The sequence below is a fragment of the Rhipicephalus microplus genome, chromosome 7 (genome assembly GCF_043290135.1).
Source record: "Rhipicephalus microplus isolate Deutch F79 chromosome 7, USDA_Rmic, whole genome shotgun sequence".
In the NCBI taxonomy this organism is placed as follows: domain Eukaryota; kingdom Metazoa; phylum Arthropoda; class Arachnida; order Ixodida; family Ixodidae; genus Rhipicephalus; species Rhipicephalus microplus.
Genome location: NC_134706.1, coordinates 20297278 through 20322555, shown reverse-complemented (window position 1 = coordinate 20322555; position 25278 = coordinate 20297278). Strand labels below are relative to the sequence as shown.

The following is a 25278-nucleotide window of genomic DNA, read 5'->3' as shown; positions in this document are numbered from 1 at the left end:
GCATCAGCTAAATGCATGCCTAAACGTAAATATTAATTTTTTTAGTGTTATTGTTGGTCTCAAAGGCCATACACTGAGGCACTTGTACGGCAAATCAAGACTAAATTACGTCATACCCACCTTGTTGAAAAACAACCATTTTCAAGTTTAAAAAAAACGCACGTGTCACTTTTGCTCAAATGAAGTGCAATATTTTCCAGAATGTTGGTAGTAAATTTGTGTGAAGTATGAATTATACTATATAAAAATTCAGAAACTAGGTGAGCAACAGTGTTCTTGCGAAACTGCGGTCCGCGTTTTGCACCACTGAAAGAATTGCGGCAGTCGCCATCTTTGCGCTTGAGGCTTGGTGCGGACGGGTCCGGGACAAGGAGCCAGCGTTTGCGCTATCTTTCTCGGCGAAAAAAAGCCATGGGACGCAAGAAGAAGAAGCCAGCAAAGCCGTGGTGTTGGTATCCTTTGAACGATTGTCAGCGTAAGATTCTCGTCTCCAATGTGCGCGCGCGTTTCTCTGTTCTTCCAGAGTAGGCGCCGACGCACCCAGTAACGCGAAATTTCGATGCGCTCAGCACGCCCTACACTTGTAACCGCGTTTTTCTCGCGAACTTTGAATCGTCCCCTTTTGAAATGGTTGTGGCAGCAGATGTTTCGCCACCTGCTGCTAGCGACGTGCTCTGCGACTCCGTTTCCCAACCGTGCCGCTTTGCATGAGAAAGCAGCTTAGTACTTGATTAGGACCGTAGTATGTTACGTCGCTCTCATAACCTTGCGCACTTGGTGGGTTGCGCGATAGTTTTGCTTTACCGCTGTACCTGCTGAGCTAATAAAAGTGCTCGTCTTTTAATCTAACACCTTCCGCCGATTCTAGCGAGAACTCTGGCGCAGCGTTTGGCGCGCAGAAACAAGAACGCTTCACGAACGATCAGCGGTGGGCCCGTCGTATGTTCCGCTACCTGCACGTCGTGGCACTCGGGGCACAGTGGTCGAACAGAGTCTAGTCTCTTCGACGCAAATTCGACGCGTTGGACCTCTCAACAGTCGAAACCACGGAGCACAAGTTTTCCGCAGCACTCCGGAAACGCATACGCGAAGTGGAGAATGCGCAATGGGAGATCTCGATGCAGCTGAAGAGTACACTTCAGCTGTATCGTACATACAAAGAGGCCATTATGACAACAGTTGTGGAAGTGGGCTACTGTTCGAAGCGCGCGCGGGAGTGCTTCGCACGCTCACATACCGTAGCCACTTCGACCCTATGCAGAGCGTGCGAAGCGGAACAGGGCACAGTTGAGAACGTAGTGCTACAATGCCAGAAATTCTCACCCTGCCCACCAGAGGCCACTACACTACCTCAGGCGCTGGCCTTGACGGACAGGAATGCAAAAGCAGCTTCCACCACAAAGACAAGGCTCCAACAGGGGTGCCGAAAGTTAACTCTATGCTTTCGATCCTCTCTTGTTTGTTCTTTTCTTTTTATGTACCTAGGCTGGAACACAACATATATGTGTTCACCCGTTACAAAGGGCAAAGCCACAAATCGTCATCATCAGGAGAAACGAGACCCTCAACTTGTCCGATGGCTGTGCCATCAACGGTTGATGAGGTTCGAGTCGAATGCCGATCGAGTACTGTGACGTTTCTTGTACTTTTTGAATGGCTGAGTAAATACTGCGAAACGTGAAATAATGTTCAGAGGTATGAGGATGCGTTCTTCTCGTTCGTAATTCTGTAGCGTTCGAAGCTCGAATAATAGAAGGAATAACCAAACGCCGGGGAAGAAATGAACGGATTCTTAGAAAGCATGGAACACTTTCCGAAAGTGCGAGTGATCGTCGTATTTGCCGGTGAAGCATGGCTCTTGGGTCATGTCACCCACACGATTTAAATAAGCCGTCATATTTCATGCCTGTTCTGAGTCCTTGAAAAGAAACTCATCCACCACCCCCAGTGTTTATTCTCACGCAGCTGGGATTTCGACATAATTTTTGAATAACTTGACTAATGCTCCAATGAAAGCATATGTGAACGCTGAAAGTTACTTTTTCATAAAATACTGAGGAAGTCGTGCACCCCATAGTTAATCTTCCTGCATGTCGTAAACTTTCCCTGGAAAGGACGGGGGGGGGGGGGCATATACTGGATGCATGTGGGGAAAGGGCACCTAGCCCCTCCCCCTTTTGTTAGACTCAATTGAATGAGTCTAAAAAGTCATGCTAACACCTGCTAAACTGTGATGTCATGACACGTTTGCTTCCATGAAACGAAAGTGCAAGCCGGTTTGTCGAATTCCCGTCCTAATTATACCAGTATCTTTTATGTTTGCCTGACTAGAATTCTATAGGCCTGAAGTCTGGCACTAAACACATAACAAATCAAAGATACCGCTTGGATACTTCTTTAAAAGGGGAATTAGCTGTTTTGCGCCAAGCGTGAGGGTGTCACTTTGAATTCCTGGTCACGGCAGCCGCACATCGACAGAAGGGAGACACGCGTGTTTAGACTTGGCCGCACGCTACAGAACACTAGTTGGTCAGAATGGACCTTTTTTCACGGCAGGTACAGTTCCACTTGCGGCGAGAGCCAAAAGCAAATACGGTGGCCCTCTGGTTGACGGGACCGCTTGGGTGCTAGCGTGTTCGTTAACCATGGCCTCCAAGATTGTGGGCGGCCAGGCTTCGGAGGCCATGCATCGCCAGAAATGTTTGAGGGTAGCGCTGTCAGACTATTTTCGGTTCGCATGAGCAGATGGCCCGTGTGATAAAGCCTTCCTTCTCCCTCATTGTGGTACACCTAATTATGGGGCTGCAGATTCGGTGCTTAGTGCTTGAATTTTTATTTCTTGATTGGTGGATGTGCCAGTTTGGTTCCTTAACCGAACGACCTCAGGTACTGTAACCGAGAGTTTGACGACGAGAAGATTCTCATCCAACACCAGAAGGCAAAACACTTTAAATGCCACATCTGCCACAAGAAGCTGTACACGGGTCCCGGGCTGGCAATCCATTGCATGCAGGTGAGGGCAAGTTTTTATTAGGGAAACTTTTTATCCCAAGCTATTTTGAATAAAACCTCTTTAATTGGCGTCATGTCCACTTTGACATGTTGAGTCCACATAATGTCTTATTCACATAGCTCCACCTGGCACGAATTATCGTGAATAGTTCGTTGATACGTCTAGCTTGCACTTCTATGTTCAAGCACTCCGAATGCAGTCGAACTTGCCTAAATCGAATTATATTTTATATTGAACTAATTTTGACCACGACAGGGCTTGAATGTCAATGCATTTGAAATTTACGGCAATGTGGAACAAGAATGGTTTGTACTCTTAATGTATCAAACACTGGGCAGTGTTATGTGCTCCAAAAAGTGTGTTTCCTCATGGGGGAGGGCTTTCTCACGTGCATTTGAGACGCTGAGGGGTGCAATAAGTAGGGTAACATCGTTAGAGATTTTTCTCGCCTACAACTTGCCATTGTTAAAATCCCCACTGCTAACCGGAAAACTGCATAAAATTAAGAACTAAAAAAAATCTGTTCCTCTAAGCCACTTTCCTTACGTGGTCATAAAGTCGACTGGTGCACCTAAATTTGTTCCAGATACAGAAATATTCTTAAATTTTACATTAATATATATGAAATATTGAAGTAATGCCCATTTCCTAGCGAGCTCAGTAATGTGTGCAGGTTCAATTGCACTTACAGCATAAGGAATTCTAAAGTTACTGAGCGTCATGCTTCACTCCTTCGTAAAACGAATTCACAGCGGCCCACTCGAATCTCATGTGGTGGTTGTCTGCTGGTGTCATGCGTTACCAACAAGGGAAAAAAAAATCGAAATTCCTGTCACAACACCTATGTCCAGCTACTCGTTAAACATGGCACTGCTTTCACTGATGTGATTGTTTGTGTGTATGCAGCAACAATTTATCTTGACTCTTGAGCGAGGGCTGCAGATGTGCAGGTCCGCACATTAATATTACTCCACTACAAGTTGTACAGAAGCTTACGACTGGGTTTAGTTTTGCTCACTTGCATTGTTAGTACATCAAGAAATACTTCTACATGGTAAATGTGAATGGGAGCCCCGCCGCGGTGGTCAAGTGGCGAAGGTACTCGGCTGCTGACCCGCAGGTCGCAGGATCGAATCCCGGCTGCGTGGCTGCATTTCTGATGGAGGCAGAATCGTTGTAGGCCCGTGTGCTCAGATTTGGGTGCACGTTAAAGAACCCCAGGTGGTCGAAATTTCCAGAGCCCTCCACTATGACGTCTCTCATAATCCTATGGTGGTTTTGGGACATTAAACCCCAAAAATCAATCAAAATCATTAAATGTGAATGGGAGAGACATTTCGATTGTTCAGAGTAACTTCTAGTGTCATATTATGAATATATATATTTTTTAAGAACCTAAACAGCGCATTTGCAGCCACACAGTGACCCACTCACCTTACATACACTGTGTTTACTTTTCGTAAAATGGGGTGCTGCAATAGAAATGTAATGCACAAGGAAGCATTTTTGCAAAGTGAACAACTGTATTTTACCTATAAGTTCTCACCATTGTCAATGTGTCATTATAGAAAAAATGGTATTTATTTCAGCAAGACAAATCAGAAAATTATCGGTAAACTTGAGTACAATATTTTGGCACTGTTACAGGCATGCGTTTCAATGTTGTAGCTGCCTCAGTATGTCCCAGAAAAGTTGGCACTGAATATAGCAAAATACTTCTGCCAGAAGTGGCAGAAGGAAACTTGAACTTGAACTTTATTTCTCATCTATACATTGTACAGATAACAGGGAAACAGACAAAAAGCCACATTACGGCTTGACGAGGTCTGTGCCCCTTTTCTTTTGCAACAAACAGTTGGCGGGCAAGATCAAAAATGCAATGCAAGAACAGATTCATGTACACACACGCACAGTAAGAAATAGAGGTAATTTAACACACTTGCATCCGAAAACAGTGAACAAATTTATATACAAAGTTTGAAACGCGTCGCTATACACCTTCAACACAAAAATACATAGTAAACATACGAGCATAAGAAGTATTCACTAATGAATATACAAAAGTTCAAAAACGCTTCGCCTTGTACTTTTAACATAAAACGCATGTTCATTTAAAATACAATAGCGAATAAGATGTATGATCGGCACATCCAGATCCTTCGGGAGGGGAAATATGGCAGTTAATGAAGAGAGTTTAGCAAAGATGGTAAGGCATGACGTAGCATTTGTTTTCCATAATTTGTTCTACAATGTGGAACATGCCAGGTTTCTTTGTGACGTGTACTGAACGTGCTTGAATTTAATGTGAGCCTTGACAATTGCTCTAGAAAACCCATGCTATTCTTTCTTTCTATTAGAAACTGTTTTTGCAAAATTGTATTGTACACTGCCTTTAATGGTATGATATTTAACTGGTCAAAAATAGGGTCCGTGTGTGCATCGAATGGAGCATTTAAAATCGTTCGAACGGCTTTCTTTTGCAAAAGGGATAAAATGTTGATGTTTGAGCTGGTTGTGTTGCCCCATACGAGATGACAATAATTGATATGTGATAGCAAAAGAGAATTATAAACTAAGAGCTTCACTTTCAATGGCAGCAAGAGGCGTAATCTTACTAGTATACCTGTGACTCGAGCAAGCTTATTGGCAATAGTGTTGACATGTTCATTCCATAACATGTTTTCCTGAAAAATGACGCCTAAACTTTTGACTGAAGGTACTACTTCTATCCCGGAAGTTCCTATCTGGAGACATCCATGGACTACTTGTTTTTTATTCTTTGGTTGAAAAAGCACGCCTTTTGTTTTGGCAGCATTAATAGTTAGCGAGTTTGATAAACTCCATTTGTTTATTTGTTCTAGAGTATCATTGGCAGTGCTGATGAGTTCGGCAACGTTTCTAGATGTGATAAATAAACTAGTGTCGTCCGCATAGATAACAAATCGCGCCGTAGTCTTAATATTCGTTAAATCATTTATATAAATGTTGAACAATAGTGGTCCAAGTATGCTCCCTTGCGGGACCCCAGCACGTATCGGTAAATTTTTTGAATAGTGATTGCCTATAACAACAGTTTGATACCTATACTGCAGATAACTTCTAATTAATTTCAGAAATTTATTTATATTTTATATTTATTTATACATGTACCTACATCGCCCTTACGGGCATTATTGTAGGGGGGAGAACAAGCAAAAGAATACAGTACAGTCGATATACCGAAAAAGATGGTTGCGGATAAAAGGCTGTATCGTTTGAAAGAACATAGTCATAACAAAGTGAAACAACAAAGTGAAACAACACTGTCATAAATAAGGCATCAAATTGCAAATACAAAGCAAAACGTTGAAAGAGAAGAGTGCTATTGGTAACACAGGGCAATAAAAACGAAATGTTCCTCTAAAGCCGTAAATATCAAGTTTTGTTAGTAAAGTGTTGTGATTGATGGTATCGAAGGCCTTTGAAAAATCAATGAATATGCCAAGGGTAACCAAATTTTCTTCAAAGCCTTGCAGAATTATTTCTTTTTGGGTCAATAATGCTAATTCAGTTGAGCGACCTTTTCTAAATCCAAATTGAAAATCTGTAAGAAGATTGTGCTTGTTACAGAATGATGTTATTCTTACATTTATCAGCTTCTCGAGACATTTAGAAAAAATAGGCAGAATTGATATTGGTCTATAGTTCGAGAACTTGTTTTTGTCGCCAGATTTGAAAAGTGTTGTTACCTTCGCGATTTGCATGCGTCTTGGAAATGTGCCGTTCGCCAGCGAAAGATTGTACACGTGCTCCAAGACAGGACCGATTAGATCTAGTACATGCTTTGCTGGGCGAATCTGCAGGTCATCGATATCGCAGCTTTTACTATTCCGAATACTGCGAAACATGCATCAAGAATGTTTACCATTAGCTCAGTGGTTGCGCTGGACAGTGAGGTTTGATGAGCAGTTCACTGTATAAGTATGTACCGGTGTGCACACCACTGTTGTTGATGTGTACTTCTGTACAATCATTTCTAGAACAGTGTGAGACTGTACACGTCTACTTAGAGCAGTATTACTGATGCCCTGAAATATTAAGAATAAAAAAGAAATCGAAAAGCCTCCAGCACAACCCAGCGAATGCATTGGCTTGCTTTGTCAAGCAATCAGGCACGTGCTTTCTTTTTGTGTTTGTTTCCTTTTTTTCATTTATAACCATTGCACATGCAATTACATAAGCATTGTGGTAAGGTTACTTCCAGAAGACACATCCAGCAACAAGTAAATGAGTTAGAGAAAATGCACTGCAAGCTTTAAATTCAATTACATTTTGTGTACTTTCAATAGACGCTCCTTGATGTGCTTATCGTCGATGTGAAACCTGTTTCAGGGGGGTCAAAATGTGGACGAATGCCTTTTTTCTGTGCGAGTGCGGCTTTCAATTAAGATCTACATTTTCTCAACTTTTTGTTCAGAAATTTCTAAAACTCTTATTATTTCCTACTTGCTGAATGATAAGTTGTATGCACTTTGCTCTTTTCTGTGTAGCATAGCTTTTGCTATGCTTTTGATAGCATCCAGAGTCTTTTGAAGCTTACAGGCTGTTGTACATTTTAAGGAAAGCTCGAGAGCACTTGGCTGTGCAATGCAGTGAACGCTGGAGTCTGGCAGTGGCATATGCTGGCACTTCCGCGCATATGCATGTGCTGCTCTTAGGGGCTGTTCACAAATTTCATCGTTACTGCGAGAACTGAGCCAATCATCGTTGTGTGACTACGAAGTTCTTTTGACAGCGGCGTGCTTCGTTTGTTTGAAAACTTGGGCTAGTGAGAGCGTGTACATATATTTCTTTGCTATGTTCGCTACTCTAATGTGCAGGAGCAAGAGGCACTAAAATGTGCGTGCTACACGTTCGATCTGCGAGCGCTTCCCCTAAAAGTAACATGCTTCTCAATAATGTGGCCAGCATGTTGAACAATGCCTTTCGAGTGGTTGCAGCACTAGGTGCTGCCATTATGTGACTGGAGCGCATGCCACGTCGTGGTGTCATGCGCTCCCACATTACTCCGAAAGGGGGAAACAGGCTGTACGTTGTACAAATTGACTGGATGTGTTGGAGCTTTTATTAACATTAGAGGAATAGTAGTTGAATGAACAATGATAGGAGTGTTATCTGGAGATGAGAAGACAGCAGAGTGAATCGGGGGTAGCTGACGTGAACGTTTCCACACACTACTCCCGATTATGTCAGTGCGTTCCTTTCAACTTTTTCATGATTTATGCCAAATTACAGGCTGGAGATGTGTGTAGGTTCTTCAGAAATTAATTTTATTCATTGCTCCGACCCTCCCACCTGGCTTTCCTCAATTGTCAGCTTTTTCATTTAGACACAGTTGACGGAACGAAGGTGCTTCATAACATCTGGTCTGCACTGGACAATGATTTTGTGCGTTTGACCTGCACCTCGTTAATTCGGTGTACGAATTTCAGCTCCTTGTGGGTGTGCATGCAATGAGTGGCAAGCGAAGTTGCACTGTGAGCTGCCAGAAATTTTCTTCAACAGTCACCTGAAGAGTGAACGTGCACAAACACTATGGTACGGAAAAACGCTTGCCGTCCATCACGACTGGGCCTAAGCATGCTTGGCAAGCTGCGCACCGTGCATAGGGTGGCTTGCACTTGGCTTATAATGAATTTTAATCCTGCCTACACAATGTCGGTCATCGTTATCCACAAACTTTCGTATTCTTTCCTTAGCAATGACAAATAGTCTTAGTCTGTATGGAAACTTCTTTCTAGAGGTAGCATTTTACTCAGTCGCAGCAGGCACAAGCTTGAGCTCCCTAGACAGGTGGTGCTGTCCAGTGATAAAGAACGTAACCAAGAGAGCGCGTAGCTAAACGGGTGTGATGTACCTCATTTGGAAGCAATGACAATATTAATTGGCCTGCTAATGCATCCAAATCGCAGCTGTTATTGTCAGACATCTTCAAGGATTTTGGGCACATGGCACAGTCAGTCAACAGGCATGGTATGGCTTTTGTGGCGTGGTCATCTTTCGGCAGAACGCTTCTTTGCTGCTTTCATATTCTGCGTTGGCGGGACCGGCTTGCCTTGCGCACTTTTCAGTTTTTTTCTAGCTTCCACGTCAAGTGAAGACACTGCTTAGTTGGGTTTCTGCTTGGATGGTGCATTTTTTTGTTTATTTAGTGTTGTCTCATTTGCTTAGTGTTTTTACTAATGGAACCATGACAGGAGGGCCTCAGGAACATAGATACACCGTTACTTTGGCGTGGCTGAAAAATTGCCGGAATTGGCCTCATAGGGACAATAAGAGAGCAGAGTAGGTTGGGGTTGGATGAGGAGATATTGGTTGAAATTGATGAGGGCGGGGCATGTAGCACAAAGGCAAGATAACTTCTGATCATTAAGAGTAACAGACTGGATTCTGAGAGAAGACTAGTGTGGCCAAGAGAGGCAGAAAGTAAGGTGGGTAGATAAGGAAGTGTTTGGGGACAACGTTACTGCACGAAGAAGAGCAGTAGGTTTGGCAAGGAAACATGAAAGAGGCCTTTGCCCTGCAGTGAACATAGCCGGGCTGACGATAACAAAAGGCCTTCATCTAGCGGTCGAGATAAGCTGGTTCTTCTAGGCGACTGTGCGCGTAAAGTGGAGGGTGGCAATATCGTGTCATGGGGGCGACCTCTCTCGGCAGATTGATTTGAAAAAAGAGGAGCTTTTTCTCTCCTCGCGTGTTGACAGGTTCACAAGGAGACCATCGACAAGGTTCCCAATGCGCTGCCAAACAAGAACAGCGTGGACATTGAGATCTACGGCATGGAGGGCATCCCCGAGGAGGACATCAAAGAGCACGAGCGGCAGAAGCAGGACCGTGGAGGAGGATCGGGCGACGAGCAGGACGACGAGCGGCCCGCGAAGCAGCCTGCGTCCCAGGTTGGTATGTCCCTGTTGTGGCGTTTGTGAAAGGGACGCTAAAGTAAAATGGCAAATTGGTTTAGATTGATAAATTGCACTGATATAGCTCTCATGAGATTATTTTCACCGTCGCAGCTTTATTAATACAAGAAAAAGTGAAGGTCAAAAGTTGGATTTTAAAATTTTGTGCTGAAGTATCGGCTCGTCACATCGCATTTCGAAGCCCCGCCGGGGTGGTCTAGTGGCATAGGTACTCGGCTGCTGACCCGCAGGTCGTGGGATCGAATCCCGGCTGCGGTGGCTGCATTTCTCATGGAGGCGGGAACGCTGTAGGCCCGTGTGCTCAGATTTGGGTGCACGTTAATGAACCCCAGGGAGTTACAAATCAACGAAGTCGTCCACTACGGCGTCTCTCGTATTCATGTGGTGGTTTTGGGACGTTAAACCCCACATATCAATCAATCAACATCATATTTTGAAGTATGTTTCTTCATATTTTGTAGGCATTGACTCAACAAATTTTACTGAAACTTCATTTGACAAGTCTCTGGCTTACTTATAAAGCAGTGTATTTTATATCGACCGTGTAAGAATTAAATAAGCTCTATTAGACGTCATCATAACCAATAAAGTGTTGACAGCTGTGGGTTATCTAAGGGGGATGCCACCACCCACATATTCTTTCTTTGTGTTTTCTTGCTTACCAAGCATCTTCTCATCAAGCGTGGTGATTGTGGTATTGTGGAAGATAGCATATTACATATTACTTTTATGCAAAGCATTTTATTGGAGTTAAATTGGGGTTTTGGAAATTGTGGTAACTAGTGGCTGCAGCATTTCACCCCTGAGCGTGAGGATCGATGACTATAATGTAAGCTTTTGCGCTTGTGACTCATTTCTATTTGTGACTCAGATTGACAGCTTAGAGGCTAAATGTGAGGCCGCGCCTTTGAATCCCGGCCGTGGTGCCCACATTTCAAAGGCGGTGAATGCAGAAACACCTGTGTACTTTTATTTAGGTGCATGTTAAAGGACTTCACCAGGTTGAAAAGTCCTCCACAATGGCATGCTTCGTAATCGTGGTGTGGTTCTGGCATATTAAAGTCTAGATGTTAAACTTTCTTCTGCAGGTGGCAGCCAGTAATGTAGATATTGTAACATTTTGTTGGAAATTGTATGGCAGCTGTTTTCATCCCAAACTTGTTTGTCTACGGCTTTCCATCATCATCTAATTTGCATATGCTCTTGGCAGGCCCCGGCAGCCCAGCAGTCTGTGTTACAGGCGCAGCAAGCGGCGGCCATGGCGGCGACCCAGATGAACCCGGCACTGGCAGCTGCACCGATGGGAATGGCAGCTGTAATGCCCGGCCATCTGGGGCCCATGCACCCGTCCTTAATGGCGGGCATGCCGGGTATGCCGGGTATGCCCCCCTTTGGAGCACCGCCGGGCATGCCTCCGGGCATGCCCCATCCAATGGCGCCCCACCACATGGCAGCCATGGGTGAGAGTGAACGACACTCCGTTGTTCTAGAAAAAAAGTACACACACACAGCACAAGCCCTCTAATAATACATTGCTAATCTATATGTTTTCCGGCATACACCCAAACTTGATATAAGGAAATATCTGTTACATGAAGTAAATGAAGAATAGTCTTGCAATAAATATTCTCTTAGGAATAAACCTCTACAATGAATTTTCAGATATAACCAATTCTTTTCATTCTAGATGCAACCGTGTTATAATGATGTTTGAGTGTATAACGTATGTGATGTTCGCTCTTGACAAGGAATGTGTACAGGCACCTATGTGCAATCGAAACACAATCTAGCGAAGTGATCGGTGTGCTCGAATCATTTCGATTGAATGGGAAGTTCATCGAGGAAGGGATTTTCCGGCTTTAAAAAATGTAAAATTATAAAGTAGACCAAGCACTGTGGCCTCTACCACTCTTCTATACGCGAGAGCGCTAGCCACTGCCAAATCCATTGCTCCGTGCACAGGCGCAGCATGCAGCCTTGTTAAGCTAAAACTGCAGGGCAGTGAGTAGGGCTCCTAGGCATCTTACTGTGATAAGGGTAGAACCTGTGCTCGAATATAAACCTGTCTGTTCGACATTGACAGGAAATCATCTCTTTTAACTCGGGTGTTCAATCGCGTTCGGCAACTAAGCTTGTTCATTAAATCAAGCTGATAAGACCGAGTCTTATAGGTGTTTGCTGGGGAATTGAAGTTTCTTTGCGAGATAGGGAACTTTGCAGATCGAGTATCATCAGATAAACTCAAGACTTTCTCTGCTAGAATCCTCTACAGTAAAAGCTCTTTAAATCAACACTCGTTGATTCACAAAATCGAATAATCGGGACATCTGTTCTGGTCCTAGTTATGAGGCCAGCATTTGGTTGATTCGGACTATCCTTAAAGCGTGCAAGTGTGAAGCAGAGCAAATAAGCGATGCAAAATAGCAAAAATGTTGTTCGCCATCCGCAACCATGTTGTTCTTAAGAAATAAGCTACAAGTTCAGGGCATGTTTCGGCTTAATGTGGCAAATAAATTCTACTGGTTTAGAGTCACATGCAGTCAGGTATGTTTTATTGTTTAGCAGTCTTTTCTTCCAGATTTTAACCACACATTCTCATTGTACATTTTTCAGCCATTGCTTTTTTTTCTGCAGCCTTATATAAAATGTATTAGAATGACTGTGTTAAGTGCAGTTTTTTTTCAGTGGTTGATGACTCATACATTAGATAAGAAAGGAACACTTTTTTTTTTTGTCTTGTACAGGTATGGCACCACCATTCATGGCACCAGGGTAAGTAAGCAAATGCTTTCGTTATGGTACCATTGGTGGCGTGGGTTTTCTCCTACACTGAAACCTCGATATAAGAAACATGGTTATAACAAATTTAGGCTTGTGCGAATAGTGAATTTTAGGTTCGAAGTGAATAGTGATTTTGATCGAATAATTACGAATAGAATTCGAATTGAATGTATGACATATAAAAAAAAAAGGAATATTTGTCATGACCTAACTAACCTGCACAATATTTCTTTTCAATTACAATAGGTGCTCTACGCAAATGCCAGTCATTTTTTCATTCAAAGTAAGTCGAAACAACCTTGAGTAGTAGTTTTAGTAGGATGCGAGTGATAACCTCTAAGATACTTAACGTCTTAAAATTTATTATACTTGGAGCATATAAGCCGTCATAACAAGCTTAATCAAATGAATTGATTTGAGGGTAACATGTTCCTTTAAAGAGGCCCTGCAACACTTTTTCAAGTAGCCATGGAGCCAGTAAACGTGCTTGTTGCCTCACAAATTTACTGCCGCAAAGTTTCTAGAATCAGTTCAGTACGAGCGGAGTTCGAAAAGTTTGTCGCACGCTGCAATTTCATTCTCTCTTCTCATCCCAACGAAATTAGGTGGAAGTTAAGCAGGGAGGAATTGCATGTCGGAACAAAATACCGTAATTACTCGAATCTAACGCGCACCTTTTTTCCGGTTTAGCGAGTTCATAAATTTCATGCGCGTTAGAATCGAGTACGAAAAAAAACTGACTACGGTCATTCTATTGCCATCGGCATATCCAAAATGGCCGCCCCCTACGTGCGTCGGCATGGCGCGTCAGCCATTTCTGCTTCTATGTTTCCCATGTGCGGCACTTCGTACGTGTGCTGAGGAATCATCATCTTGTAGTGCATCAGCGTCGACGGCATGGAAGGACCGACTCCAAAAACTCGAGTGCACCACAATGCCGCTTTTAAAGAATAGTCATAGCGCGTGAAGAAACGGACGGAAATGGGTCGCATCGTGGTCGTTCGGAGTTCCCGAAACATGCGTGCGGGACTGGTGGAAACAAAAGCAGAAGATTGTCGACAGCAAAGATTCACGCAAAGGCTTCAGTGGGCCACAGCAGGGTCGGTTTCCGCAAATTGAAGAGCTGCTCGGCGAGTATGTGCTTGAGCAGCGAGCGGCACAGCGGCCCGTGACGACAGAACTGCTCCAAGTGCGGGCTATGCAATTAGTCTTAGAAAAAAAGGTCTCATGCAGAGCCAGTTTAAAGCGAGCAGGTGCTGGCTAACTAGCTTTATGAAGAGGAAAAGCTTTTCCCTCCAAAGGCGAACGGGCATATGCGAAAAGTTTCGAGAAGAGTACGATGAAAAGCTTCACAGTTTTCAGAGGTTCGTCCTAAACTTGCGGCACAACAACGGTTATCTGCTTGAGCAAATCGGGAATGCCGTTCAGACGCCTCTTTACTTGGATATGCCTAGCACCACAACCGTCGAGAAGAAGGGGGGGGGGGGGGCAAGCAAGTTCACGTGCTGACATCGGTCCACGGTAAAACTGCAGTGACGGCAATGCTCTGTTACACGTCAGGTGGGCACAAGCTTCCCCCTGACCTCATATTTAAACGGAAGACGCTCCCGAAAGGAGTCGTTTTCCCGAGTAGTGTGATCGTGCAGGCCGAGAAAAATGGGTGCGCGTTGCAATCAATGTTTTACTTTTTTTTTCGCCGTCGAAACCAGGTGCGCGTTACAATCGAGGGCGCGGTAGAATCGAGTAAATACGGTACGTCACATGCACCTCGTGACCTTGAGCACCTCTTTTTTTTTTTTTTTTTGAATACGCGGATTTTCAGTGCGATCGCACACGTACTCGTGGACAAGCGGCGGCCTCCCGCGGCAGCCCTGGTCACGACGAGCGCGTCGTGCTCAAACCAGTCAATGGTTGTGACCAGAGCCGTATATTCTTTCTTGGCTGTGACAAGTGATTTTTGAGCTTGTGGTGTCATTTGCCGAGAGAAGAGAGTAATATTTAGCTTTGAAAATTTATTGTGAATCGCAGGCTGCGTGCTGCGCTTAAATATATGCCTCGCATGTTCTCGGTAGCCTCGACTACCGATCGGCAGCGTTTTCTGACCATGTCCAGTAAGTGTTGAGGGCCCCTTTAAGGGGGGACGGGGGTTTTAAAATTTTTTTTTTAATTCTTTGCTCAATCTTAACCAAACCTCACTACCTAAGCTAGTTTTTTATGCTGATTTCAAATCTCTAATTTGTTTCTTAATATTTTAAGTGGTTTAGAAAATATGAAGGTTTGAATCTTAATTAGCATTTCCGATGGAGGCGGAAATGTTGTAGGCCCGTGTGCTCAGATTTGGGTGCACGTTAAAGAACCCCAGGTGGTCTAAATTTTCGGAGCCCTCCACTACGGTGTCTCTCATAATCATATAGTGGTTTTGGGACGTTAAACCCCACATATCAATCAATTGAATCTTAATTAATTGCATACTTTTTACAGGACTTCTTGGCAATTTATTCTTGCTAAATCCAAAAAGTGAATGCATAATCCCAATGCTGGAGACTTGCTGTAGGGGGTGATGCTATTTTAATTCATTTGAAGGCATTTTATAAGCAAGAAAACAGACGAACACTTATGGTCGCTACTTTACAATAAATTTCTCTCACTAAAATCTTCTATGGTAATTTTTGAAGTGATGCTAGAAAAATAGAAATAGCATCACCCCCCCCCTCCCCCGATTATGTCAAGACGAATAAAATGATACCAACTTTGTCACATTCACTCAAGTTTAACATAGGAAAAACCCTCGTAAGGCCGAGTGCAATGTGCAAAAACTTTGAACTGAGAAAGACGCGTTTGAAGTTTCTAGCAACTTCAACTTTTGCTAAAGTGAAGCTACAGCGATATTAATGACATCATTCTGTAGCTCTATATTATAGGATAAATGTCCATGCTAAATTTCACTGTACCCATCAAGAATACTGCTCCCAGCTTGTTCTAGAACTATAAAATAGTCATTGACTCAGCATGAGAATTATTACTTTTTTACTTTGTGGTCGTTCCAGCGCCTTGCAAGGGAAAGGAACACAAAAAAAATCATGTAATAGTGTTGTCCTTGGATAGACAATAGATTTACACAATGTTTAGGTCTAAAACCAAGAATATTTATTTTTGCAAAAATTCTCACTATTTGCCATCATGACTGTTTACAGCAGACCAGGGCTGTAAGCAGAGTCCCCTGCTGGCTTGTGACGCTTTGAAAGTCTTTCCTTTATTGAACTGCTGTCGAGATGCTCTTTGCGATTTTCGCATCCTGCCCTTGTCCTTCTCAAGGCTGCGACCCACCAAGTTATTGCCAGCGCTGTAGCCCAGCTTCTCGGCAATTTCCACGTTGCTCTTGGTTGTGCCTTGGTTGAAGCGGGTAATGGCTTCGGCAACTGCCCTTTCAATGCTCCGCAATGATGCCTGCTGCCAAATCATAGCGTGCAGGCTCTCACTTGGGTTCTGGGTGATCCCATCGCTGCACCTTTCTAAGAGGGCATTGTCGCTCAGCCGCCTAAACACAGGCTCCAATGCCTCAGTTACGAAATCAGGCAGGCTGTCCTTGTGTGGTGGCGGCTTCTCATTTTTCGCAAGAGCTCTCTGAAGTTTGCACCAGGATTCAGGGTCTTCAGGGCAAAGGTCATGCTTTGGTGCCTCGTCAGTTGAAGACATGTGGTTCAAAGTTGCTAGGACAGCCTTCCGCATACCTGGAACATCGTTCCTGTGGCTTCTCAATGCGTAGCCATAGTATGAGGTGATCTTCTTTATCTTTTGTTGCGTAAATCTGCCCTTTCTACCAAGTGAGCCACCTTGAGCTTTTTCTCTATAAGGGTACGTAAGGTAGTTCCCATACGCCTGTGTACATGATTTATGCAGTGCTTTTCGGCCAGCTTTATGAAGCCGTACACCTCTTTTTCTGCGAGTGCATGGATTGTCCTGCTGTCGCCGTCCGACAGCATTGTCGTATTACGAAGCTTGTGCTTTTCAAGTGACCGCTCAAACAAGCGTAGTGCTGCCTCCACTTCCATCTGGCCAGCATTACAATCAACATTCTTCTGGCACAAAGGGGCATGCTGAATGAGCCAGGCAGAATACCCTGCTTCTCCTTCCTTGGGTCCTCTGGTGCAAGCCAGGCAAAAGTTCGATAGCACGATATGGTCTATCACGAGGCCACTATACATCTCAACAATTCAGCCAACACATATATGCGAGCTATGTCCACACGTAAGCGAAGTGCGTCAAAAATGACATCGACGTTTCCGGGCGCGTTGCCGAACTCCGCATAGAGCTCCTTGACGCGAGCAACGCTTGCCGCTTCGCAGTTGCACAGCGGGCTTCTTTCATTATATTTATGTGGCTTTGGTAACTTGTGGTGAAGTCCTCGATGCGAAATATTCATCACGGCGAAGAAGTCCGACAGAGCCGTTGCCCCCTTGCCGGTACTGTTGATGGGCTTCATGGCACGCATATTAACGGCCTTATTTTGGCGTCAATCTCGTTGGCTATACGGGGCCCCGCCGCGGTGGTCTACTGGCTAAGGTACTCGGCTGCTGACCCGCAGGTCGCGAGTTCGAATCCCGGCTGCGGCGGCTGCATTTCCAATGGAGGCGGAAATGTTGTAGGCCCGTGTGCTCAGATTTGGGTGCACGTTAAAGAACCCCAGGTGGTCGAAATTTCCGGAGCCCTCCACTACGGCGTCTCTCATAATCATATAGTGGTTTTGGGACGTTAAACCCCACATATCAATCAATCGGCTATACATAGGAACGTAAAAGGCCCTTCGCGAAAGTCACAACTGCCGCACGTGACTATGAGCTTCGAACACAGCCCGTACTCTTTCTTGGCCTTTGAAATAGTGACGCTTCTTTCACCGCATTCTGGGCTCGCGACAAATCCAAATAACGAGCGTATCGCCACCAGATCAACAATAACAAATACTGTCCCGCTTTTTTTGCCACCATCCTCCAGATCAATATCTAGTAACTCGAACTTACGTTCCGTCGCGCACTGCGATGCGAGTGATGCCTTCAAGCCCGCTGAATTTCTCGCGCACTCAGCAAACTCGTCCGCCGAATAAAACGCCGTATCAATATGGTCTAGGATGCTGCTGGAAGTGCAAGATGACAATCCGACGACACAATCCGATGAGGTGCTGCTGCAAGGCACAGGAGAGTGCACCGCTTCAAACACAAACGGCCGCCGTTGCGCGCCGTCGTCGGAATGCGCCGCTTCGGCGGCATCGGGCGAAATCGGCTGCACGTTGTCGGCTGCTTTTTTCTGGCGGGCGTTCCACGGGCGCCTCTGTTTCTTGCCGTACCCTTGGCGCGTCTTCTTCTTTACACGAGCGTCTCCAATCATGCCTGCAAAAGACGGAAAGTCGGTGCGTCGGTCGCAAAGCACAAGCAGGCACGTGCGAGAAGCAGATGAACAACGTGCGCGAACGGAAACCAGCGGCCGCCAAACAACATACAAAAAAAAAAGCGCGTGCAACTTTGGCCGCATCAGGCAATGGGAAGCGAGGAACAGGGGGTTCGCCAGGTGCGCGCGCGCTCTGGCCAATCAGCGGCTCGGAAGGGGGCTCCGGAAAAGGGGCGAGGGCAGCCGTTTTGTTTAAGCGACGCCATTTTAAAGGGTGGCAAAATGCGCACAAAGGAATCAGCCTCAAAACAAGCCCACGATGGCGGCGATCGGCCGACTGCCTCGCTGGCGGCGCGTGGGAAGTTTGAACGAATTTGACCTGCCGTGGGTTGTTTTCCGGCTCCCGTGGCGACTTCATAATCAATTTTAATCCATTTACTGATCGAATTAAGCGTTCACAATTTGAGGACACGTGCTTATAGGTCTGAAAATTTCAAATATCGCATTTTCTTAAAATCGACTTTTTGGCCATTTTTCATCATTCTATTTACGCTGCATGGGTGCTTTCACGGCTTAGCACTCCTACATTGCAGTGAAACGACCTTTATAGGTAGCGACTTACGTGTTAATATACATTTATTCGTTAATTGCGAAAATATTCGATAGTTTCAAAAATATTCAATAGTTTAAATTCGTATCGAAGTGAATTCGAATACTCAACTATTCGTTCAAATATTCGAAGCATTCGAATATTCGCACAAGCCTACAAATTATCATTAGTACAAAGTAAATGAAAATTAGTCTTGCAGTGAACACGTTAGGTATATACCTTTATAACGAATTTTTGGATATAACGAACTTATTTTTGTGTAAGATGCAACTTCATTATAATGAAGTTTGTGTGTATTCCTACGCCATACGTGTTGTTCCAAAATCGAAGCAGCAGCATTCTTGAAATTTCTCTCTTTGTGTAATGTTCGACTAGCGAGCTTTAGTCTAAGCTTCGTTCATTTTGTCAGCGGCATTCCGGGGGCTCCCATGCCCATGATGGGCGGGCTGATGCCGCCACCACATCCGGCTCCACCACCACAGCCGCCTGTCACCCAAGCACCACCCAAGCCTCTCTTTCCAGCGGCGCAGGTGAGTCATCGCGGGGGCACGGATTTTGCCTCTACTTCCCATTTCATACGCCTGGTTCAATGCTGTAAGTGCTATGCAAGAGTTTCAATCAGCAAAGCTTTATAAATCCCCATGTCTCGCTCGTCATAAATTGAGCCTCAGTGATTTGTTTCGGCTGTGCGCTACTGGAACTGATTGTAGAGGTCGTGATACAAAAAGAGAATAAATAAATGCTAAAATGTCCGGAACCATCTATTGACAAGCATGATGAGATTGGTTCATTTCTAAAGCACAGAGATCTTCAAATATTACTCAGCCTAAAAGCAATCATAATAAATTGCACTACGAGTGGTTAAGTCACCTAACTATGTCTTGTTGCAAACGAAGTCTTGCTACTTACCATAATGTGGCATTATGCATGAAACAGAGTTCCAGGAGAGAAATGTATTACGAGTCCTTCTTGTCGGACACCTTTCCTTTATTCACTATAGTTTTCTTGATCTTTTTCGTGATTCCATTTTTTCAGTCATTTGTGCTCTCTTCACAGAAATACGTGAATGAAAGCATGAGTATATTTTGTACGCCCATATAAACACCTCAACGGGAAACATGTATTTCATGACAATAGTTATAACGCGAGAACAAAACGACACAGAGACATGAAGGACACGTGTCCTTCTTGTCTCTGTGTCGTTGTTTTGTACTCGCGCTATAACTAGCGTCATGCCATACCAACTAGCCCAAGCTGCCACACTTCTAAATGTATTTCATCCCCGGTTCGGCTCTGTCTTGCTGGCAGGCGGTTGCCACGGCGACTACCACAACCACGAAGCCCACTTTTCCTGCGTACAGTACGTCCTCGCCAAGTAGCACCACTGGATCATCCACGCCGACATCCACAACAGGTGAGGGACACAAGATGTTTAGTGTGTGCAGCGTAATATTCTTCATTATCCACATCTTTTTCAGAATGTCTTTGGTTATTTATGCATAGTCTTTTGCGTTTATGGAGCATGCTCACTGTGGCGCACAAAATACGCCGAGTGTGTTTCCTGCAATTTTGAAGCACACTTACCGTATTTACTCGCGTAATCCTCGCACTCGCATAATTCTCGCACCCCTGACATCGCCCAACAAAAAAACGATTTCTTTTTTTCCTCGAGTAATTATCGCACCCCTGAAAACTGCCGCAATAATGTCGTCTGCTCATTCCAGCCACTGATGATGATAGCGCGCGCCATCTGGCGCCATCTCTTAATTATCAAGCATACTATTGCACGGAGATTCAATTCAATCTACGCCTAGCAGAAGTGGCCAGTGTGCGTTGCGGCGTGTTTTGCATGTTGTGTCGGTAATCTTGTCACGATTTGAGGCGATACTGAAGCTACATGGCTGCTTTCAAGTTGAAAGTGATAGATCATGCACTAAACAACGGCAACAGGGCCGTCGCTAGGCCCTTTAGAGTCTACGAGTTTTGTGTTCGCTACTGGTGACGGCAGCTGAAAGCCACCAAGACGCGTTGGGCCTGCTGTGTGCCTAAAACTGGGATTGATGGTAAACTTTTATTTCTTCAGAAGGAAACTGCGGGCGATTCTGTTAAATGAGCACCAGCCCAATACTGACGTCCTACGCTTACCTTTTGAGGGCTCCTGTTGAGCGACGAACGCTACCGCTACGCCCGCAACGTCTACAGGTTTTGCGTATGGTATTCTAGCTCTCGACTATTTGCTTCCACTTTTTGTGTCTCAAGTAAATCTTGTCTTGTGTTGAACCTCTGCTTTTATTGTTGAAATTTAGTTTTAATTAGTACTTCTTAAAGCTTGCCGTTAGTTGCTGGTGTGAGAATCCCAATTTGCGGCCACTTTGTTCTTTTTTTCGCTCTGTACGTATTCGTAGAAAGTTTTCCCCGCGTAATTCTCGCACCCCCCAACTTTGCATCGCTATTCCGGCAAAAAAAGTGCGAGGATTATGCGAGCAGGTACGGTACTCTTAAATGCAGAGTAAGTCTAGCATGTTTCCTGGTATTACAGCATAGTCTATGTTGTGTACCGAATAAGCCGAGCATGTTTCTTCTATTGTTTTTTTTAGCATACTCGGTGTAGTGTGCAGATTAGGTCCAGCACATTTTCTGAATTTTTGAGGCATACTCAGTGTGGTGTACAGATGATTCTGTACTCGAAAAGGCATTGGAAACAGTCAACCCCCTGCTTTTTTATGCAATTCGCACTGTGTGATGCCAGGTTGTTACTTTACTCTTCTAAAGCACTCCATTACACAATAATGTGATTCATTAAACAAATGTGAAGCTTGCACAGGGTCAGTTTGCAACGGAGTTTCAAGCACAAGGGGTGGGGCTTTATGAATACTGGGCAGCTGTGCAAAAGATGTGGGTTCGAATCCCTACGTGTTCCGGGTATTTTTCATTTCTTTCTTTTTAATTTTCTGAATTCGGAGCAGCGGACAATTACGGCGCCAAAATTCTGCCCGTGTTGCAACCTGATAACAGCTTTCACTGCAAACCGAAACCAGCCGCATGGTGTGCATGTGTTCAGACGAGCAATCGAAAGAAGCGAAAGCCGGCGCGCCGCTTTGGAAATAAAATAGCAATGGAGACACATCGGTGCATGAAAAAAATTCTATGTATTCCCGAAGTGTGTAAACACGTGCCACGCACGAGAAACGATCATAAAAGACACTCGGTTTAAGTGTACAGGCAATGCTGTACATGTACGGAGAAAACTTTCGAAGGGTTAAACGGAGACATGATTTCGTGTGAGTGACCATGCATGTGACTGCGTTTGTGCAGAGACTGCGTCCAGTACGCCTCCGACCAGCAGCGCAGTGGTCTCCGCACCGCCGGACATCAAAAAGCCGGCGCTTGTGGTTCCCGCTGGGGCTTCCAGCAAGATCGTCCATCCAGAAGAAGACATCTCTCTGGTGAGTTGGTTGTCTGAAAGTGGAGCTCAGAGGAGTGTGTTTGGGGATATTATTACAAGCTAAAGCTAACGTGAGATATTGAGTGTGAATTGACTAGTACTGGCTAGAAATCGAATCACCTTTGAGTATGCTTCAGGTTGTATGTTAACCATAGAAAGCAACCGCACCGACTGGCTCATTAAATTGACTCGCTGTAGTAGTCTAGACGGTGTTCTGTTTGGTTATAAGGCATTGTGTCGAAATTTCAATCTACGAAAGCTGCGGAGGTTTTCGACTGTAAACCCTGTTCTCTGCACACAGGAGGAAAAGCGCATGAAGCTTCCCCAGTATCAGACGGCCGAGTCGAGCCCACCTGCAACCAAGTCAGCGGCATCTCCCTCGGCTAGCGCATCTCCGACCATCAACGGAGGCCTCCGACCACCGGTTCCCCCGCCTCCCCCTGGTGAGGCAAAAAGCCTTCCTGCCGTTCAATAGGCTTTTTTGCAACTGCAATGCGGTGCACTTAGCCCAACTAAGAGCAGCTATAGTCGGATACAACTTTTGTAGTTCTCAGTATCTCCTCCTCAAGGGCGAGTGCACACGAGCCTTTGTGCATCATACTATGGAATGACAACACTAGCCAGTCAGTTTGGGATCCTGCCTTTGGAGAATGTTGCCGATTGCATGAGCAGGCTTCTCTTTTCATTCGTGTAGGTAACCGGCTGTTCTGTTTTGGTCGTCAGGGTGAGGCCTCCTTGGATTTCTCAAGTTGTATCTAACTATACTCTTCAAACACCGCGTTCAAACGCTGTTTTGATATCAGCACAAACATTAGTTAAGCTTAAGCACGTGCAACTAGGACCCCTGCTGCACATGAAGCACGACAGGGGCTGTCATTAGTTGGGTGAATATGCAGTGCTGCGAAGAACACTTGTGGTATATGAAAAGAGTGTTGTATTATTAATTGAACTTGTACTCAAAATGTTTTCTTTTGACGCACAGGCATGGCCCCCGGCATGCCACCGGGTGTTGCTCCGGTGCCGTACCGACACGCGGGGGCGCCACCCATGCCGTATCCTCCGCAGCCCGGTGCCGCGCCTCCCATGATGCCCCGGCCATTCTAGGCTGCCATCTCCGCTTTGTCACTGTCATCATTCATTGCTCTATCGTCAATGCCACGGAACAGATAAGTGGTCGGCGACATCGTCTTCCTCTCTCCCCTTCCCCTGCAACACACCCTCCAGGGGTGGGGGTTTGAAGAGGGGGAGACGGGTCTGCTGCTCAACAAGGTTTGTTGCTGTGGCGATGTCTCCTCACCTCCGACCAACTTCATGAAGTTCCCTTCACTGACAGACGCTCTTCTCTTTTTTTCTCTCCTCCTGTTCGAAACTATGCTCGCTGTCAAAAACCTTTTTTTTCTGTGGCCGTCATCAACTGTCTGCGGGCACAAACGACACAGTAAGTCTCAAAGCAGGCAAGTGTTTCATTGTTAATTGTATATTATTTGCACTTGCGCCCGTATTTTTGAAGATTAGAACCACAGGGAAGTGAACCGTGCGCGCACGCACACCAGTTGTGGGGTTTGTGATCAAGAGACGACGTGGTGTTCCTGCGAACGAGCTTGTGCAGTCAAGGTAGGGGTGTCATGCATTGTGTGCTGTCAAAGTAGGGGTGTCGCGTGCCGTGTGCCGTCAAGGTAGGCGAACTACATCAACCTGCGAAGTTTCTTGTGCGTTAAAAATAACGAGATGCTGTGACTGCAGTGGTGTGATCATCTGGACGAACACTCCAAGGTTTGTGCAAAGGAAGTCATCCTTTCTATGCCCCCGTTGTCTGTGACGACTATGCGTTGTTTTCTTTTTCTCATTTTATCTCATCACCTGTCTTCCCATCTCCTGATCCCTGTAGTGTGTGAATGTGAGAAAATGCGAAAAAGCACTTATTTTGCTTGGGCTTTGTAATTCCTTCTGTTGCCATTTTATGCTCAGTTGTTCCATTGTCTCTTGCGACGACGAGTGGCTTTCTTGAACTTGTGTAAGCAATAAACGACTCTCTTTTGACTCCCCTGGCGCTCCGCCTAAAGGTGTAAGTACATACACTTATGTTTGGTGCATTGTGGACCACTTCAAGGCTGTCCCAGCCAAATGTAACTGTGACAACTAGGAATTAGAAAAATTTATCAGGCTAGTTCTGAGCAGCTTATATATCAATTGGCTGTGGTGCTTCATTGAAATAGCTTTGACATTCTGGAGCACAGTCCTTAAGTGCGCAATTTCCTCTATCATAGCCGAAATTTAAACTTGGCCAAAAATGAAAGCATTCGCGGAGAGGCCAGTAAAAGGGTGTAGAAGCAAGCAAATTGTGGCTTAACGCTTTGGGATTGCACAACAGTATAGGTAAGATTTGAGTGTGTGTGCCTTTCAGTGAGGTCTTCCGTTCTCTAAAATTGTACCCGGCTTCAGTAGTGTGCTATGGGTGGCTATTCATGCAGGTTCTAGTTTTGATCTCTTTAGGTGCAACTTTTCAAGAACTCTTTGTAAACATGTCCGATTTACAAGACATCCCTCCAAAGCACTTGGTGGTCAATTGCAACACCAATAATGTCGTGAAACTTCAACTTTGTGTCTTACATTGATGTTCATCTCTAATTGAAGGTCTAGTTGTAAAGCTATTCGTATTGCTCTTGTATTAAGAGCATCAAATCTCAGGCTAGAAATGTTATGCTATTTTGTTTTTGGTTATATTCAACCGAGCAACACAAAAATGCTTTGGACGTGGTTCATTGAGAGTGGCATGACGAACAGGGTGGTGCCTTCAGCAAAATTATGTTAATTGCAAATTGTAAAATTAAGTTAAATAAAGACATCCCTGTTAAGTGGGAGGTCTATTTCCTCATCCAAGCCTCAATGTATGTTGCATTTTGCTGCCACTAGCAGACTCAACTGTGTACATCGTGCCTGCAACTGTTCACTGCACAGCTTGGAGGAGGGGGGGGACAGTGAAAGCTGTGTTTTGGTGAAAAGGGCATAGCCTAGGAGTGGTCCGCAATCGCTGTGCACGGTTTTGAGGGTGCCAAGAGTGTTGGTGTGGGGGGAGGGGGCGACGCAG

General features: G+C 44.9%; 1 protein-coding gene across 1 annotated transcript; it reads left to right on the top strand.

Annotated features, from left to right (window-relative positions):
- The first annotated feature begins 314 nt into the window (after window positions 1-314).
- On the top strand, window positions 315-23440 carry LOC119179690 (BUB3-interacting and GLEBS motif-containing protein ZNF207). The gene is made up of 10 exons (XM_037430806.2): window positions 315-452; window positions 2887-3013; window positions 9757-9948; window positions 11183-11432; window positions 12717-12744; window positions 19155-19275; window positions 20054-20159; window positions 22061-22191; window positions 22492-22633; window positions 23173-23440. Exons 1-10 carry the CDS (start codon window positions 412-414, stop codon window positions 23292-23294), a joined length of 1260 nt encoding a protein of 419 aa, XP_037286703.2. The 5' UTR covers window positions 315-411; the 3' UTR covers window positions 23295-23440.
- Window positions 23441-25278: the final 1838 nt, after the last annotated feature.